At 38.3% G+C, this 17,966-nt stretch overlaps 1 protein-coding gene across 3 annotated transcripts in view; it reads left to right on the top strand.

The window, feature by feature from the left end:
* Positions 1-17,966, top strand: part of OSBPL8 (oxysterol binding protein like 8) — a 240,632-nt gene that overhangs the window by 59,778 nt on the left and 162,888 nt on the right. For all 3 annotated transcript variants that reach the window (XM_049883930.1, XM_049883931.1, XM_049883932.1), the window contains exon 2: positions 7,840-7,951. In XM_049883930.1, the coding sequence (XP_049739887.1) occupies positions 7,907-7,951 (45 nt within the window). In that variant the 5' untranslated portion in view covers positions 7,840-7,906. The remainder of the gene's footprint in view (positions 1-7,839; positions 7,952-17,966) is intronic.

Raw genomic sequence — 17,966 nt, 5'->3', positions numbered from 1 at the left:
TCTGGGGACCATGAGCTCTGGGGTCCCTCTAGTCTCAGTCAGACCATTAAGTCTGGTCTTTTTAAGAGAATTTGTGGTCTGCATCCCATTGTTCTCTTGCTCCATCAGGGATTCTCTGTTGTGTTCACTGTAAGTCAGTCATTGGTGGTAGCAGGGCGACAACTAGTTCTTCGGGTCTCAGGCTGATGGAGTCTCTGGTTTATGTGGCCCTTTCTGTCTCTTGGGCTCATATTTACCTTGTGTCTTTGGTGTCCTTCATTTTCCTTTGCTCCAGGTGGATTGAGACCAATTGATGCATCTTAGATGGCCCCTTGGTAACATTTAAGACCCCAGATGTGAGGTGAATTTTTTGAGTGCTGCTTCCATGGGCGTTGATTGTGGATCCAAGTGAAATAAAATCCTTGATGTTTTCTCCATTTATCATGTTACTTCTTAGTCCAGTTTTGAGGATTTTTTGTTTTCTTTACGTTGATGTGTAATCCATACTGAAGGCTGTAGTCTTTGATTTTCATCATTAAGTGCATGAAGTGCTCTTCACTTTCAGCAGGCAAGGTTGTGTCTTCTGCATATTGCAGGTTGTTCATTAAGGTCTTCCTCTAATCCTATGCCACATTCTTCTTCATATAGTCCAACTTCTCACATTATTTGTTCAGCATACAGATCGAATAAGTATGGTGAAAGGATATAATCCTGACGCACACTTTTTCTTGATTTTAAACCATATAGTATCCCCTGTTTCTGTTCAAATGACTGCCTCTTGGTCTACGTACAGGTTCTTTTTAAGCGCGATTAAGTGTTCTGGAACCCCCATTCTTCACAATGTTATCCATAATTTGTTATGATCCATACAATTGAATGACTTTATAAAACACAGGTAAACATCTTTCTGGCATTCTCTCCTTTCTCCAAGATCCATCCAACATTAGCATGATATCCCTTGTTCTGTGTCCTCTTCTGAATCCAGCTTGAATTTCTGGCAGTTCCCTGTTGATGTATTGCTGCAAACGTTTTGAATTATCTTCAGCAAAATTTTACTTGTGTGTGATATTAATACTTTTGTTCAATTAATTTCCGCATTCCATTGGGTCATCTTTCTTTGGCATGGATATAGATATGGATCTCTTCCTGTCGGCTGGCCAGATAACTGGATTCTATATTTCTTGGCATAGACAAGTGAGTGCTTCCAGCATTGTATCTGTTTGTTGAAACATCTCGATTGGTATTCTGTCAATTCCGGGAGCCTTGTTATTCCCCAGTGCCTTCAGTGCAGGTTGGACCTCTTCCTTCAGTACCATCGGTTCTTGATCATATGGTACCTCCTGAAATGGTTGAACTAGTTCTTTTTGGTACAGTGTATTCCTTCCATCTGCTTTTGATGCTTCCTGCATTGTTCAGTATTTTCTCTGTAAAATCCTTGCGCATTGCAACTTGAGACTTGAATTTTTCCTTCAGTTCCTTCAGCTTGAGAAATGCTGATGGTGCTTTTCCATTTTGGTTTTCTAACTCTGGTCTTTGCACATTTCTTTATAATACTTAACTATGACTTCTCAGGCCCCCCTTTGAAAATTCCTGTTCAGCTCTTTTATGTTGTCATTTCTTCCATTCACTTTAGCTACTTTAAGTTCAAGAGCCCCCAAGTGTCTGTCAGTTTGTGGTACTGTGGGGGCTTGCATGTTGCTGTGATGCTGGAAGCTGTGCTACCGGTATTCAAATATCAGCAGGGTCACCCATGGCGGTTAGGTTTCAGCTGAGCTTCCAGACTAAGACAGACTAGGAAAAAGGACCCAGAGGTCTACTTCTGAAAAGAATTAACCAGTAAAAACCTTATGAATAGCAGTGGAACATTGTCTGATACAATACAGAAGGAATATGAGCCCATCAGGTTGGAAGACACTCAAAATATGACTGGGACAGAGCTGCCTCCTCAAAGTAGAGTCCATCTTAATGACATGGATGGAGTCAAGCTTTCAGGACTTTCATTTGCTGATGTGGCACGACTCAAAGTGAGAAGAAACAGCTACAAACATCCATGAATCATCAGAACATGGAATGTACAAAGTATGAATCTAGGAAAATTGGAAGTTGTCAAAAATGAAACAGAACGCATAAACTTCACCAGATGGAATACACAAAAATAAATCAACTACATCTATGGGAAGACACGATGGAAAAGCTCAATATCATCAATCAGAACAAGGCCAGGGGGCGACTGCAGGACAGACCATCAATTGCTCATATGCAAGTTCAAGTTGAAACTGAAGAAAATTAGAACAAGTCCACAAGAGCCAAAGTATGACTTTGAGTATATCCCACCCAAATTTAGAGACCATCTGAAGAACAGATTTGACGTGTTGAACACGCATGACTGAAGACCAGATGAGTTGTGGAGTGATATCAAAAACATCATACATGAAGAAAGCAAGAGGTCATCATCCAGAGCCTTCAGCAAAAGAGTAAAAAGATAACCTACGTACTGGGAAGAAGTTTTTGTCTATGACAAATCTGATCAGTGTCTGATCTCTAAAATCTACATGATACTGCAAAAAGTCAACAACAAAAAGACAAATAACCCAATTAAAAAGTGGGCAAAAGATATGAATAGGCACTTCACCAAAGATACCATCTCACTGCAACAAGGCTAGCATTAATCCAAAAAACACAAAATAATAAATATGGGAGAGGTTGTGGAGAGACTGGAACACTTATACACTGCTGGTGGGAATGTAAAATGGTGCAACTGCCTTGGAAATAGATTTGGTGCTTTCTTAAAAAGCTAGAAATAGAACTCCCATAGGATCCAGCAATTCCACTCCTTGGAATATATCCTGGAGAAATACGAACCTTCACACGAACAGATATTTGCACACCCATGTTCATTGCAGCACTGTTTATAATAGCAAAAAGATGGAAGCAACCAAGGTACCCATCATCAGGTGAATGGATAAATTATGGTATGTTCACAAAATGGAGTACTACATAACGATTAAGAAAAATGATGAATCTATGAAACAGCTAACATAACATGGAGGAATCTGGAAGGCATTATGATGAGTGAAATTAGTTGCAAAAGGACAAATGTTGTATGAGACTACTATTATTAAAAGAACTCAAGAAATAGTTTAAACACAGAAGAGAATGTTCTTTGATGATTACGAGGGTGGGGAGGGAGGGAGGGGGTATTCTCTAATTAAAAACGAACAAACAAACCCAGTGCCGTCGAGTCGATTCCGACTCATAGCGACCCTATAAGACAGAGTAGATCTGCCCCGTAGAGTTTCCAAGGAGCACCTGGCAGATTCGAACTTCCGACCCTTTGGTTAGCAGACATAGCACTTAACCACTATGCCACCAGGGTTTCCATTCGCTAATTAGATAGTAGAAAAGAACTATCTTAGGTGAAGGGAAAGACAACACACAATACAGGAGAGGTCAGCACAACTGGACTAAACCAAAAGCAGTTTCCTGAATACAACCAAATGCTTCGAAGGCTAGAGTAGCAGGGACGGGGGTTTGGAGACCATGGTTTCAGGGGACATCTAGGTCAATTGGCATAACAAAATGTATTAAGAAAATGTTCTGCATCCCACTTTGGTGTGTGGCATCTGGGGTCTTAAACTCTAGCAAGCGGCCATCTAAGAATCATCGATTGGTCTCAACCCACCGGGAGCAAAGGAAAATGAATAACACTAAAGACACAAGGTAAATATGAGCCCAGGAGACAGAAAGGACCACATAAACCAGAGACTCCCATCAGCCTGAGACCAAAAGAACTAGATGGTTCCTGGCTACAACTGATAACTGCCCCGACAGGGAGCACAACAGAGATTCCCTGATGGAGCAGGAGAGCAGTGGGATGCAGACCTCAAGTTCTCTTAAAAAGACCAGACTTAATGGTCTGACTGAGACTGGAGGGACCCCAGAGCTCATGGTCCCCAGACCTTCTCTTAGCCCAAGGCTGGAACCATTCCCAAAGCCAACTTTTCAGACAAGGGATTGGACTGGATTATAAGACAGAAAATGATACTCTGGTGAGGAGTGAACTTCTTGGCTCAAGTAGGCACATGAGACTATGTTGGCATCTCCTGTCTGGAGGGGAGATGAGAAGGCAGAAGGGGACAGGAGCTAGTTGAATGGACATGGGGAATACATGGTGGAGAGGAGAAGTGTGCTGTCTCATTAGGGGAAGAGCAGCTAGGAGTATATAGCAAGGTGTATATAAGTTTCTGTATGAGAGACTGACTTGATTTGTACACTTTCACATGCCTAGGACGCAGAGTACTACAACATCTACCACTCTTTTATAAAAGAAAAGAAAAAAAAACCTGATAGTGTTGCTTGCCTAGCTCATGTACTGTGGAATATGAGACAACATTACTAAAACATACATGACTGAACAGTCTGTATATTGAGTGCATAAGTTAAAAGATATTGGTTCATATTCAAGCCTCAATATTCACGACATCCATTAAAAAATACAAGATGAATAAGGAGAAATTCTATCTTAATAATCTGACAATCTTTATCATTGATATACAGAAATAAAAGGATACTAACTGTCATGCCTGGGGATAGACCTGGTGAGAAAACTGTAAGCATTCTATACTAACAAAGTATTCGTTCATGAATGGACAACCAAGTATCACCAAACATTTGAAGAGAACCAGCAACACAAAAGGCAAGGATCAAGATGAAGGAACAAAAATGAATTTAGAGAAAACAGAGAAGATTCCTTGGTTAAGAGAAGAGTGCTATAAAAGAAAATCTAACTGGTGTCCTTAGATTCAAAAGATAACTGCAACCATAAAACAATAACAGTATAATGAGAAATCAGGGAATAAGAAAGTGTCATTCTTTTTGAAATTGAAAAATCATTAACAAAAATAAGTCATGGATGGGCTGAGGACAAAAATCAGCTAAAAGGATCTGGGAAATAAAGTTGATAAAATCCTTCAAGATGTAGAGTACAAACATAAAGATAAATGGAAAATACCAGATTGAAATCAGGAAACATGAAGGTCAAACATTTGCTTAATAAAAATTTTAGCAGGAAAGAACTGAGAATGGAAAGGAAGAAATAATAAACAAAAAAAGCAAACGAAAACTTCCTTAAACTGGAGAAAGATGTGTTAAGACTGAAAAAAATTTCCAGGATTAATCAGGATGATTCACATCTAGACAAATCCTTGTGTGATTTCATAACTAAATTTCTACATGTTTCCAACAGGGATACAAAAAAAAAACCATTGCCGTTAAGTCAGTTCTGACTCATAGCGACCATATAGGACAGAGTAGAATTGCTCCATAGAGTTTCCAAGGAGCGGCTGGTGGATTCGAACTGCTGAGCCGTTAACCATTGTTCCACCAGGGCTCTGATAAGATGAATGAGTAATAAAAATGTAAATCATTCGCTGGTCATTCTTCTGTTTAACGGTGTACGGTAGATGTAATTATCTTTTGGTTTTTTATGAATGATTTCTCAAAAGGCTGGAGAATAGAGATACAATATCAGACTGGCATAGTATTTTGTTATTCCGTGTTTGGTTTGCAGTTCTGTATTTTAAAATGTTAATCGTTTGGCAGCAGACCTCCATGCTGTCTAGTAGTCATAGGTGGACTTCTGAGATCCCACAGCATTTTGTTCGAATGTCTTATGTGGTACTTGTGTAGTAATTTGTTTACACTTAACGAAAAAAAAAAGAAAAACCCAAACCCACTGCTGTCAAGTCAATTCCGACTCATAGTGACCCTACAGGACAGAGTAGAACGGCCCCATAGAGTTTCCAAGGAGCACCTGGCGGATTTAAACTGCCAACCTCTTGGTTAGCAGCCGAAATACTTAACCACTACGCCACCAGGGTTTCCTGTTTACACTTAGATATCTTTTATTGCACTGAATTCCCTTCATTTGAGAGGCATTCAGTAAAAATGCGTTAAACAATTGAGCTAGCTGGGCTATTTTTCTGTTTACCAACCATCTTAGTGTCAGTGTTTCCCATTGATGTCTTCTGCATGTTAACATGTAGCTTACAGGAACTAGAAGAGAAATTGTTTTATAGAAAAACCAAGGAAAGAGCTAGAATATTGAGGTAGGTATTTTAACACTAGTAATGGCTTTTTTGGAAACCCTGGTGGCGAAGTGGTTAGAAGCTACTGCTGCTAACCAAAAGGCTGGCAGTTCGAATCTACCAAGCGTTCCTTGGAAATCGAATGGGGCAGTTCTTCTCTGTCCTATAGGGTTGCTATGAGTCGGAATTGACTCAACGGCAATGGGTTTTAAGGACCTTTTAATTTTTACATTTAATGAATGGACCCAAGATGGGATTAAATATGCTGTTATTACTTTTCCTGCAAATATTTTAATCAACCAGCAAGCTTTGGGTAGAGAAAGGACAGCCCTGTTTAGGCGAGTTACATAAGCCTGAGAAGTTCTGAAATCTATGCTTCGATAACCTACTCCCTTGGTGATCTGATTCAGTCCCATGGCTTTAAATGTCATCACTATGCCAACTCCCAAATTTATGGTCTGCTACTCAGTTTTTACTCAGTTTAGGGAGCCGTGGTGGCACAATGGTTAAGAGCTCAGCTGCTGACCGAATGGTCGGCAGTTCAAATCCACCAGCTGCTCCTTGGAAACCCTGTGGGGCAGTTCTGCTCTGTCGTAAAGGGTCGCTATGAGTTGGAATAGACTCAAAAGCAACAGGTTTGGTTTGATTTTGGATTTTTATTCAGTTTAGTATATATAGATCTACCTCATTTAAAAAAATTGCTGCATAATATTCCATTGTATGCCTGTAATAAAATTTAAGCAAGCCCTTAATCTCTGGGTGGTGCAGACAGTTAAGCACTCGGCTACTAACTGAAAGGTTGGTGGTTCAAATCCACCTAGAGGTGCCTCAGAAAAAAGACCTGGTGATCTAATTCTGAAAGGTCACATCATTGAAAACCCTATGGTGTGCAGTTCTATTGTGAAACACATGGGGTCGCTGTGAGTCGGAATCAACTCGATGGGAACTGATGTGGTTTTCTTTTTTTTTTTTTGTTTAATGATTGACATTAAGGTTGTGTCCAGTTTTTTTCCATTGTATGTATTACTCTGGCAGATGTGTTTATTCATATAGCTTTGTGCATTTGTATTACTATGTCTGCCAGATAATTCCTGGCCTAGAAATTCCTGAATGAAAGCCTCTGTGTTTTCAGTTGTCTTCCAAAAAGGTGGTCCTTACTTATATTTCCACCGCAAAAGTTTATGAGAGTACCTATTTTCCCACATTACTTGCTAACGTTTGATGATCGCACATTTTTTGTCTTTGCAAAAGCACTAGTGAAAAAATGTCTAATTTTATTTCATTACTTATAAATATGACAGATGTGAGCATTTTTTCAAACACCAAACAGCCTCACGTCTTTGATCTTGCTGTTCCTCTTGGAATATTTCTTTTGTTTTCCCATTCTTCAAGGCCTATGTCAAAATCTGTTTTCTCCATTGTTTGGTTTTTCAATAACCTCAATCTAAAATGATTTCTCCCTCCGAATATATTTAATGGGGGACCCTCGTGGCTCAGTAATTAAGCACTTGACCACTAACCGAAAGGTCAGTGATTGGAACCCACCAGCCTCTCCACGGGAGAAAGATGTGGCGGCCAGCTTCTGTGAAGATTTATAGCCATGGAAACGTTATGGGACAGTTCTGCTCTGTCTGTCCATATGGCTGCTGTGAGTTGGAATTGACTTGATGGCAGTGGGTTTGTTTTTTGTTTTTTTGGTAATATATTTAATGCTCTATTTCCCTGTGTTCACAATTGTGTATCAGTCCTAATACATGTCATTTTCTTCTTTTAGGATTTCCAGATTTACAGGATGGCTGCATGTTAATGGAAAGAGAAGCATAAACCCATCATCTTTCACTATGGAGGCAGGTTTGGCAGATGGTGGAGAACCTGACAGAACTTTGGTGAGTGGTTCAAATATACCGTAATAAGGTACTATCATCAACAGCTGTAAAGTTTTATATAAGCTATGATTTTATTTTAAAATGTATTTAAAACAAACTTTAGAAAGTATTCAAAAGTAATACTTTAACTCCTCTGATGTTATGGGGATTACAAATAGTTTGAAGTATGTTGGAGCACAAACCAGTCACTTTTCTGTTATTTCTGCTGCTATCTCCTGGCTCTCTTCACCTACTCTCCCAGCTATATAGCGTAAGACATACTGATATAATAAACCCAGTGTCGTTGAGTCGATTCCGACTCATAGCGACCCTATAGAACAGAGTAGAACTGCCCCATAGAGTTTCCAAGGAGCACCTGGCGGATTCAAACTGTTGACCCTTTGGTTAGCAGCCGTAGCACTTAACCACTACGCCACCAGGGTTTCCATACCGATATAATAGTTGGTGTTTATTTTTTACCCAAAAAACTTTTTGTCTTCAGTGAAATCAGGAGAATGATTAACAGTTGAGGAAACAAAACAGCTCCAGATCTCAAATCACGTGCAGCTTTGAGCAGTTGGAGGAAATGAAACAGTTAAAATAATTAAGAATTAAGAGTGGTTGCCATGTATATTCTTTCCATAGAAATATAAAAATTTAATTAACATTGCTGCCCTACGATTGTGGTTTGTTTTCTGAAATTAAGATAAATGAGTAGGGATAGCAGTAAAGTATACCTTATCCCATAAATTAAAAAAGGGTAGTTAGGATAGATTAGATGATTTGTTACTGTACAAAAAAATTTTGCTCTGGAATATTTTCATTTTCAGTTCTTTTGTTATATTTGAGTGATTCCATTAAATGTTGATTTATAGACTATTAGGAATTTTTTCATTATGTTAAGTGACGGTGCCCTTGTGTAAGTGCTGGCAACTCTGTGATTTGTTAGATGGTAGATTCTTCAACAAATTTATATTGTTGGAATATAATGGAGACCAACTATTCTGTTACTATGGAGTTGAGAGTCGGATTATCTTCTTATTATGTGCTGTCAAGTTGATTCTGACTCATAATGACCCTATAGGACAGAGAGAACTGCCCCATAGGGTTTGCTAGGCTTTAATCTTTATGGGAGTAGATTGCTAGGTCTTTTCTTCCATGGAGCCACTGGTGGATTCCAACTGTGGACCTTTTGGTTAACAACCAAGTGCTTAACCATCGCACCACCAGGGCTGCTTATATTATCAGGAGATGTTTGTAAATTTAAACTTAGTGAATTTCCTTGTTTAGGCTCAAATGTAGGAGCAGCCTAATGATTGATAGCAAAATGTAATTCTGCTGACTTGTATTAATTTGGTCTCCACTGTTTTTGAATTTTTGGCTCATACTTGTTTTGGTTTCTTAAATGGTAAAAAAAAGGTTAAACTTTAAAAATGATAACTTGTTAATAGAGAATAAGATGGGCATGGGAATAACTTAGTTTACAAAAAAGGTTGTAGTTACAGTAATTATAAATGGAAAACTAATGATAGGTTATTTTATTTTCACTATGATTTTTTTTTTAAGTTAAGATTTTAAAGCCTTGTCTTCAGAATATGATCTTTATGTAAAATTTTCTTATTTACAGTTAATGCGCTGCCTTAAGGGATATTTTTTAGGTGAAATTTTTTTTTCCATCTCCTAGATAATAAAAATGCTATTAATACTAATTACAGCTGCTATTTTCTCGTGCGTGCTTTGTCAAACCAATCCTCTTAAGAGTCATTAAAGGCAGGTATTCGTTTACTTTTATAGATAGAGAAATAGGTTCAGGGAGGTTAGTTATCTTCTCTAAGGCCTCACAGCATAGGTTGTGGAACTGAGTTTTGTCTGTCTCTGAATGCTTTACCCTGCCACTAAGGTATTGATGACATGCACATATTTCTGAATAGAATTGTTTAAAATTTATTTTACCTTTTTAAAGTACATGTCTAATTTGTTACTATTATAATACTATTCCAGATACTTAGACTGTATAATAAAATTTAAATTACTTTTTATTTTAAATTCTCTTCATACTGAGAGACTAGATCAAAGTTATTTAAATAATAATGAAAGTCATTTTTTTTACTGTTCATTATGTTTCTTCTATTGAACATCATAGCTCATTTTAGAGAGAATAATTTCAATGTGAACTACTGAAATACTCTGTATTTGAAACTAATTTTGGGTTCTTTTATAACTATTTATGAAATAACACCTTTGAACTAAGTGGCCTATGCTAGTTCCTGTTTAGTTCTGAGAGAAATGGATAAGAACAAGAGCTCTGTAGTCGTTCGGTTACATGTTAAAATCTGAGTGCTGCCACTTAGTTTTATGACTTTATGTAATTACTGAGTTTCTCCTGGTTTCCAGTTACCTCACCTATTAAATAAGGGTAATAGTAATATCTACCTCCTGGAGTTGTTTTGAGTATTGAGATAACGCCTGTTAAAATGCTGGGCATATTATAAGCATTCAACGCATAAAAGCTGCTATTGTTATTATTAAAATAATTATTAATATTAAGCTTTCTCTCCAAAAAGATATATAATTAGAAGACAGGGGAAGCAATAAAATACATTGCAAAACCGTAGGGTGCTCAGTGACTTCGGCTCTCAGCTTTCTCTCAATCTTAGTTTTTCCACCTACAACATAGAGGCAAATATTTTACTTCAATAAAAAATATGTTGGCAAGAATACTTATCTACTTGATAAGGCTGTTAGGATCCATTGAAACCACAAAGTTTTCTGAAAATATAAAGCTGTGTGTCAGAGTGAGGGGGTGGTATGGTTGTTTTTGTTAATCTGATTGCATGATACTTTTTTGGAATGCTTTGTTTGCGTAAAGGTAATGGAGATGGCTAGAGATACACACTGTGTTCTGCCTTCATTATATTTATTTGGGAAGAATGGATAGAGGGATGGATTGTTACAACAAGAGCAGCATTTGCTTGTATAGTTGGAGAAGCTTTCTTAAGAGAACATAGACTTTGAATAACACAAGTAAGTAGGAATCATAGGATTGAAAATGACCAGGGATTTTGGACTTGATTCTGTAGTTTATGGCATGTCAGTGGATATTTTGGAGTAGGTGGTAAAATGAATCTGAAAGCAGGGTATAAAATGATTTGGAGATGTGAGTGATAAATATTTAAGAGGCTATTACAGTAGTCTTGGTGTGAGTGTGAGGTTGTGAAAACTTGGACTAACTCCGACTTTAGTGTTCATCTCTTTAATTTTCTTCTTTTCACATGAGATTATTCTTTTTTATTTTTTAATTTACATGCTCATTCATTTTTCTAGTTCTATTTTTGTGGTAGTGTTGTTTGTCTTAGATGGTCAGTACTGAAAAGATATTGTCTCTGTCTACCTATATGTAACATCAGTATACTGCAGAGCACAAGTGTACATTTAATTGTTGTTGTTGTTAGGTGCGGTCGAGTTGGTTCTGACTCATAGCGACCCTATGCACAAGAGAACAAAACACTGCCCGGACCTGCGCCATCCTTACGATCATTGTTATGCTTGAGCTCATTGTTGCAGCCACTGTGTCAGTCCACCTCGTTGAGGGTCTTCCTCTTTTCCGCTGACTCTGTACTCTGCCAAGCATGATGTTCTTCTCCAGGGACTGATCCCTCCTGACAACATGTCCAAAGTATGTAAGACACAGTTTTGCAATCCTTGCCTCTAAGGAGCATTCTGGCTGCACTTCTTCCAAGACAAATTTGTTTGTTCTTTTGGCAGTCCATGGTATATTCAATATTCTTCGCCAACACCACAATTCAAAAGCGTCAACTCTTCTTCGGTCTTCCTTATTCATTGTCCAGCTTTCACATGCATACGATGTAATTGAAAATACCTTGGCTTGGGTCAGGCGCACCTTAGTCTTCAGGGTGACATCTTTGCTCTTCATCGCTTTGAAGAGGTCCTTTGCAGCAGATTTGCCCGATGCAACGCGTCTTTTGATTTCTTGACTGCTGCTTCCATGGCTGTTGATTGTGGATCCAAGTAAAATGAAATCCTTGACAGCTTCAGCCTTTTCTCCATTTATCATGATGTTGCTCATTGGTCCAGTTGTGAGGATTTTTGTTTTCTTTATGTTGAGGTGTAATCCATACTGAAAGCTGTGGTCTTTGATCTTCGTTAGTAGGTGCTTCAAGTCCTCTTCACTTTCAGCAAGCAAGGTTGTATCATCTGCATAACACAGGTTGTTAAAGAGTATTCCTCCAATCCTGATGCCCCTTTCTTCTTCTTATAGTCTAGCTTCTCAAATTATTTGCTCAGCAAACAGATTGAATAGGTATGGTGAAAGGATACAACCAATCAGTATCCCCTTGTTCTGTCCGAACAACTGCCTCTTGATCTATGTAAAGGTTCCTCATGAGCACAATTAAGTGTTTTGGAATGCCCAAAATTCAGACCAAAGAGAAATACAGTCTATCCTCATTATTTTCAGATTTCGTATTTGCAGATTTGCCTCCTGGTTAAAATTTATTTGTAATCCAAAATCAATGCTTGCGACACTTTTTCGGTCGTTTGTGAACATGCTTTAAGGGCAAATACAAAATAGAAGAAAGAAAGAAAAGAAAAGAGGCTTCATTCTCCCTGCTGAAAAAAGGATAAGAGACTCCCCATCCTCCTAAGGAAGCTTTACTTTAGAAAACTTTTAAGTTATTCTCTGCCTCTTTGAAATGTATGTAAATCTTTTTAAAGGCAAAATAAGCTTCAAGCCAGTTTTACAACCCAAGAATGTCTCCTCAAGGACCTAGCAGCTTCTCTTTGAAATGTAATCAATAAGGGAAGATAGCAACCCTATCTCCCAGTTTCTTAAGAGGTAGAAGCCTGACCTCAGTGGGTACTTGGCTCCAAGTTGCAAACCTACCTCCAGTCACAAATATAGAAGTTTACTTTTTCTTTGGATAAGGCAGCAAACACAGGTGGATATCCCAATTACCAGGTGATTTTAGGATCACCTTTGGTGCTGTTAAGTCCTCTTACTTGAGAACTAGTTATCATTTATCTCAAGAACGTGTATGAAATGAGTTGTATCTCCTTAGCTGTGTAACAGGATAAACTTTCTATCTTTGCATTCTCTTTAGCTGTATCACATTTTGGTTTAATCCTATCCTTACTCACTAATAAAACTGTTTTTTGTTTGTTTTCTTCCTGCTTTTGTGGAGAGTTTGTCTTGTTACTACTGGGTGGAAACCCCAGGATGTATTGGCCAATAATCGAGAGACCAAGGTAGGAGAACAAGAAAGGCACCCTTGTTATACAGGGAAATGGAGTCGGAGCCGCTGCTACCAAGACTGCTCGCCAGGGGCGGGCAGGCAAGTTACTTTTAAAGGGCTTTACAAGTAGGGAGTTCATAGAAGTTACATCAGCAACATTCTTAACCATACTATGCAGGCGCATAGTATAACATAAAACTTCCAAGCAAAAGCAGAGTTCACATGCAAATCTGGGGGAGGGTGGAGGCCAGCAAAGGACAGGATTTTTTAATATAACGCTGTAGGGGAGGAAGCCAGGTAAAGAATACAGCGCTGTGGGGGCCTGTGTCTGGGTTGGCAGGAGATTTTGGTTTTAATTATGCTTCACAATGTGCAGAGCAGAGAAAGGTTTGAGTCACCTGACGGTCCCAGCTGAGGCCGAATAAGGCGTTATTCTTACTTGTTTCAGCTCTTATACTGTACCCAGGTGACCCTTTTGCTGTCTATTTAGTAGTGTTTTTTGCATTTTTGTTGATTTTTCTGTTTAGAATGGCCCTGAAGTGTAGTGCTGAAGTGCTGCCTAGTTTCTAAGCTCAAGGAGGTTGTGATGTCCCTTAAGGAGAAAGTGTATATGTTTAGGTAAGCTTTGTCCAGGCCTCAGTTATAGTCCTGCTGGCTCTAAGTTCAGGGTTAATGAATCAACAATACATGTTAATTAGATGTCTTTAAACAGAAACATACTTAAAACAAGGTTAGATATTGGTCCATTGAGAAAGTGTTTTGACCAGAGGCTGGAAGGAACCTAAGTAACCCTTTATTTCCTCTAGAGCAGTGATTCAATATTTGCTAATTCAGTGTTCTCTGCTTTACTGAACATTACTGCTGTGCATACAGAGAGTCAACTGTGTGCTTTCCGGGTAAAAATAAAATTATAATATTCCTTACCTTAAAGAAAGATAAGAATTACATCCTTAAAGTATTATCTATGTTACCAGAGGGAACTGCTTCATAAAGTTCATTAGAAGGCAAAAATCTTTTATTGCATTAAGAATTGATTATATAAATGACTTTTCAAAAGACAATAAAAGTTTTAAAAATATGTATGAATCATATAGTATATACATAGATTTTAAATGTAATATGACAAGAGGCTCTTAATTGAGGATGTCTTTGTTAAGATTTTAATTCAAATTGGGTACTTTGAATCAGAGGCTTTCTGTAGTGAAAAGAACTACAAAGATCATTTAGTTCAGTAATTCTCATACTGTAGTCAATGAGTGTCCTGACGGGCCTAGAGATGATACAAATTCCAGAAACGTTTACATATTTACTAAATGAGTTATTCACAATTACAGAGAGTTGATGTTCATCAACTAAAATTGGTGAGTTATTAAAGTTTACCTAGAGCATTAAATCAGTATTCTAAGAAGACTGACACTTGACAATATTGTAGAACTGTGTGCATGTGCCAGTTATTGGAATTGCACCAATTTTTGGTAACGTCAATTTTGGTTTGAGTGGGTCATCATTTTTAATATTGTTATTTTTGTTCTCTTTTTATAAATGCTATTAGTTTAGCCTCATCATTGTTGTTATTGATTTAGTGTGTCATGTGTTAATGATAGCATATTTGTAACAGCAGTATTTTTGGTCTGTGGTTTTCCAATAACTGGCCTTTAAGACATCCATGCTTTCAAGTTCAATTATAAATTATTCATATGCTTATTACTAAAGCAGATAAATACATAACCCTCGCAGAGTATTCTTGTACAGCGGCATTTCTTTATCCTCATCAGATTCTTTTTCCCATGGAAAGTGGGAATAGATGGAGAAGGATGGCTTTGAAGTCTCCTGTCTTATCTATAATAAGTGGACCTCAGTCAAAGCTTGAGTGCCACCAGGTTTGGTATGCTCATCTAATATCTGAATTTCTGTTGAGAACCTCCTGCTGAGTGTTCATCTGCCTAGTGTTTAAATGCTGTAGAGGCTGTTTAGTTATTTTTGGTTTAAAGATTATGCTGCAAGCAGAGCCTTTTGCAAACTTTGAGTCCTGGGGCTACTTTTTCCCCTTGGTCTTTGTGGGAAACCTAGAGATCATTTAATGTAAACTTCTGGTTAATGTAAGAATTCTATCTGCAGCATCACCTGACAGCTGGTCATCCAGCCTTGGCATGAACACATGTAGTTAGAATAACTTGGTGTCTCAAAAGGGAGCTCAAACCGTTATACTTGAGATTCTCTGTTAAATTTCAACATTGGTCGTTGTACTAGGTTCTTTTTGCTTCTGTAACAGATTACCACAAGTTTAATAGTTTAAAACAACACTAATCTTAGAGTTCTAAAGATCGGGAGACTAAAAGGAATATATCAGTGAGGTTGTGTACCTTCTGAAAAAGGTCCGAGGGTAGAATCCGTTCCCTTGCCTTTTATCAGCTTCTAGAGGTCAACATGCATTCCTTGGCCCATGGCCCCTTCATCGAATCACACCAGTTTCTTGCCTCAGTTGTCTTATCTACTACTCACTTTGACCTTCTTGCCTCCCTTCTATAAGGACCCCTGTGATTATAAGGACCCACTTGGAAAATCTAAGATAATCTCCCATCTCAAGATATTTAGTTTAGTCACATCTGCAAAGCCTCCTTTACTATGTAAAGTTTCAGGGATTAAAATGTAGACATCTTACAAAGCAAAAACCCATTGCCTTTAAATTGATTCCGACTCATAGCAACCATATAAGACAGAGTAGAACTGCCCTCTGGTGTTTGCAAGGAGTGACTGGTGGATTCGAACTGCTGACCTTTTGGTTAGCAGTTGAGCTCTTAACCACTGTGCCACCAGGGCTCGGTTGACATCTTGAGGGGGTATTGTTCTGCCTACGACAGCCATTGTACTAACCTCTGGAACAACCCAGTCTAGTGGAAGTGGGTCATAATGCTGGATGACCTAAAGTCTGTGCTTTGATGGGGCCTCAGCTAAACTGAGGTCCTAAATTATGTAAATTCCCTAAGTTGCAAAGCTCTCCCTATGCAAAGTGATAACTAAAAATTTTAGCGGCCGGTTTATCACTATGTATTTATTCTCTCATATTAAAATAGCTCCGTCTTCCCTATAGTTCTACTGTAACAGTTTATATTAAATATACATTCAAGAATGTTAACAAAAGTTATCTGTTTGGAACTTTTTATTATGGAAAATTTTTTAAAATCTATCTTTCTGAACATGTTTATTATGCTTACTTTAAGTTTTTGATAAATTTGGTCTGTAAATTTTCTCTCCTTTGGCTAAGACTGTTCATTCTGTTGTCTTTCACAGCACTTAGGCTCCTTAAAAAAATAACCAAACCCATTGCTGTCAAAGTGATTCCGACTCATAGCAACCCTATAGGTTAGAGTAGAATTGCCCCATAGGGTTTCCAAGGAGCACGTTGGTGGATTTGAACTGCCAAACTTTTGGTTAGCAACTGTAGCTCTTAACCACTACACCACCAGGGTTTCCTGACTCCTTAGGATATTTAGTTATTTTTAATTACGTTTAAAATGTATATACATTTAATTTTTTTTATTTTAATTATTTTTGTTGTGAGCTCATTCTGTTCTGGAACTATTAGCTGCCTTATCTGATAACGTCCTACGTAGAAAGGTAAGAGCCCAGGGACTAGCTTTGGATCCTTTTGGTGAATCTGGGGAACATGTGGAGTCCCTGGGTAAGGCAGTTGATTAAGTGCATGACTACTAGCTGAAAGGTTGGTGATTCGAACCCGCCCAAAGGCGCCTCAGAAGACATGCCTGGTGACCTGCTTCTGAAAGTTCACAGCCTTGAAAACTCGTTGGAGCAGGTTTTCTGCACACATGAGGTCATCGTGAGTTGGAATCGACTCAACAGCAACTAAGAACAACAAGGACCTTGTATCTTAGGGTACAGAATCTTTTTTGTTAAAAATCTTTGCTTCACTATTTTCTCATTTGCCCCCTGCACTCATATATGTAATCTATTTCTTAGGGAACTTTTCTGTATTTCTTCTCTGGGCACAGTTATTTCCCCCAAGATGCCTCCTTAGTTGTAATCACTAAGCTTATTTGGGGAAAAGGGCAGTGGAAGGTAGTGGTCAGCCCCTTTATCTGCACCTATTATGTGCATGCTGCAACTGGACACATGCAGAGTTTAAAAACAAAAATGTTTAGAGCTGTATTGAATGCTTCTGGTTGGCACATTCTGCCCTGGTTATGAAGACAGGGTGGGCAATGATCTGTCCAGGGCACTCTTACAGAGAGAAAAGGTCATAGAAAGATAACTCCCATCTCCTGTCCCCCAGCCTTTCCACCATACTCTGCTCTCTTGCAGCTCTGAGATTGCTCCCCACCAATCCATCTTTAGGAATGGGTTCAGGGAAGGTGTTACTTCACTGATAACTCAATTCCCATTTGCAAAAGCAGTTGGTTACTTTCTCATTGGGTTTGTGTGCTTTGCCTGTGGAGTGGTTGGTGGCTGCTGGAAGTGGACAGAGATTAAAAAGAATAGCAAGACTGTTGGACAATTCATTCATACTAAGATTTTTGGCAGCTGTGACATGCCCACAGTTTAAAAATCAAAAGTAGATCTGTAAAGGGACTGCCCAAGTAAATCAGTTATGCCGTTTGCCTAGTGTAAACAAGTGCAGATATTTAATATGATAATAGAGAAAGCTATTTGTTTTGCTCGAATAGTCTTAAGGAAAAGTGACCTTAAAGATTTATTCTTCAGTATCCATAAATAATGTAATCATTCATTGTATGGACTGAAGACTTTTCATAAGCTTTATCACTTTC

Source organism: Elephas maximus, chromosome 4 (genome assembly GCF_024166365.1).
Source record: "Elephas maximus indicus isolate mEleMax1 chromosome 4, mEleMax1 primary haplotype, whole genome shotgun sequence".
NCBI lineage: Eukaryota > Metazoa > Chordata > Mammalia > Proboscidea > Elephantidae > Elephas > Elephas maximus.
This window is presented reverse-complemented; position numbering and strand designations above follow the sequence as displayed.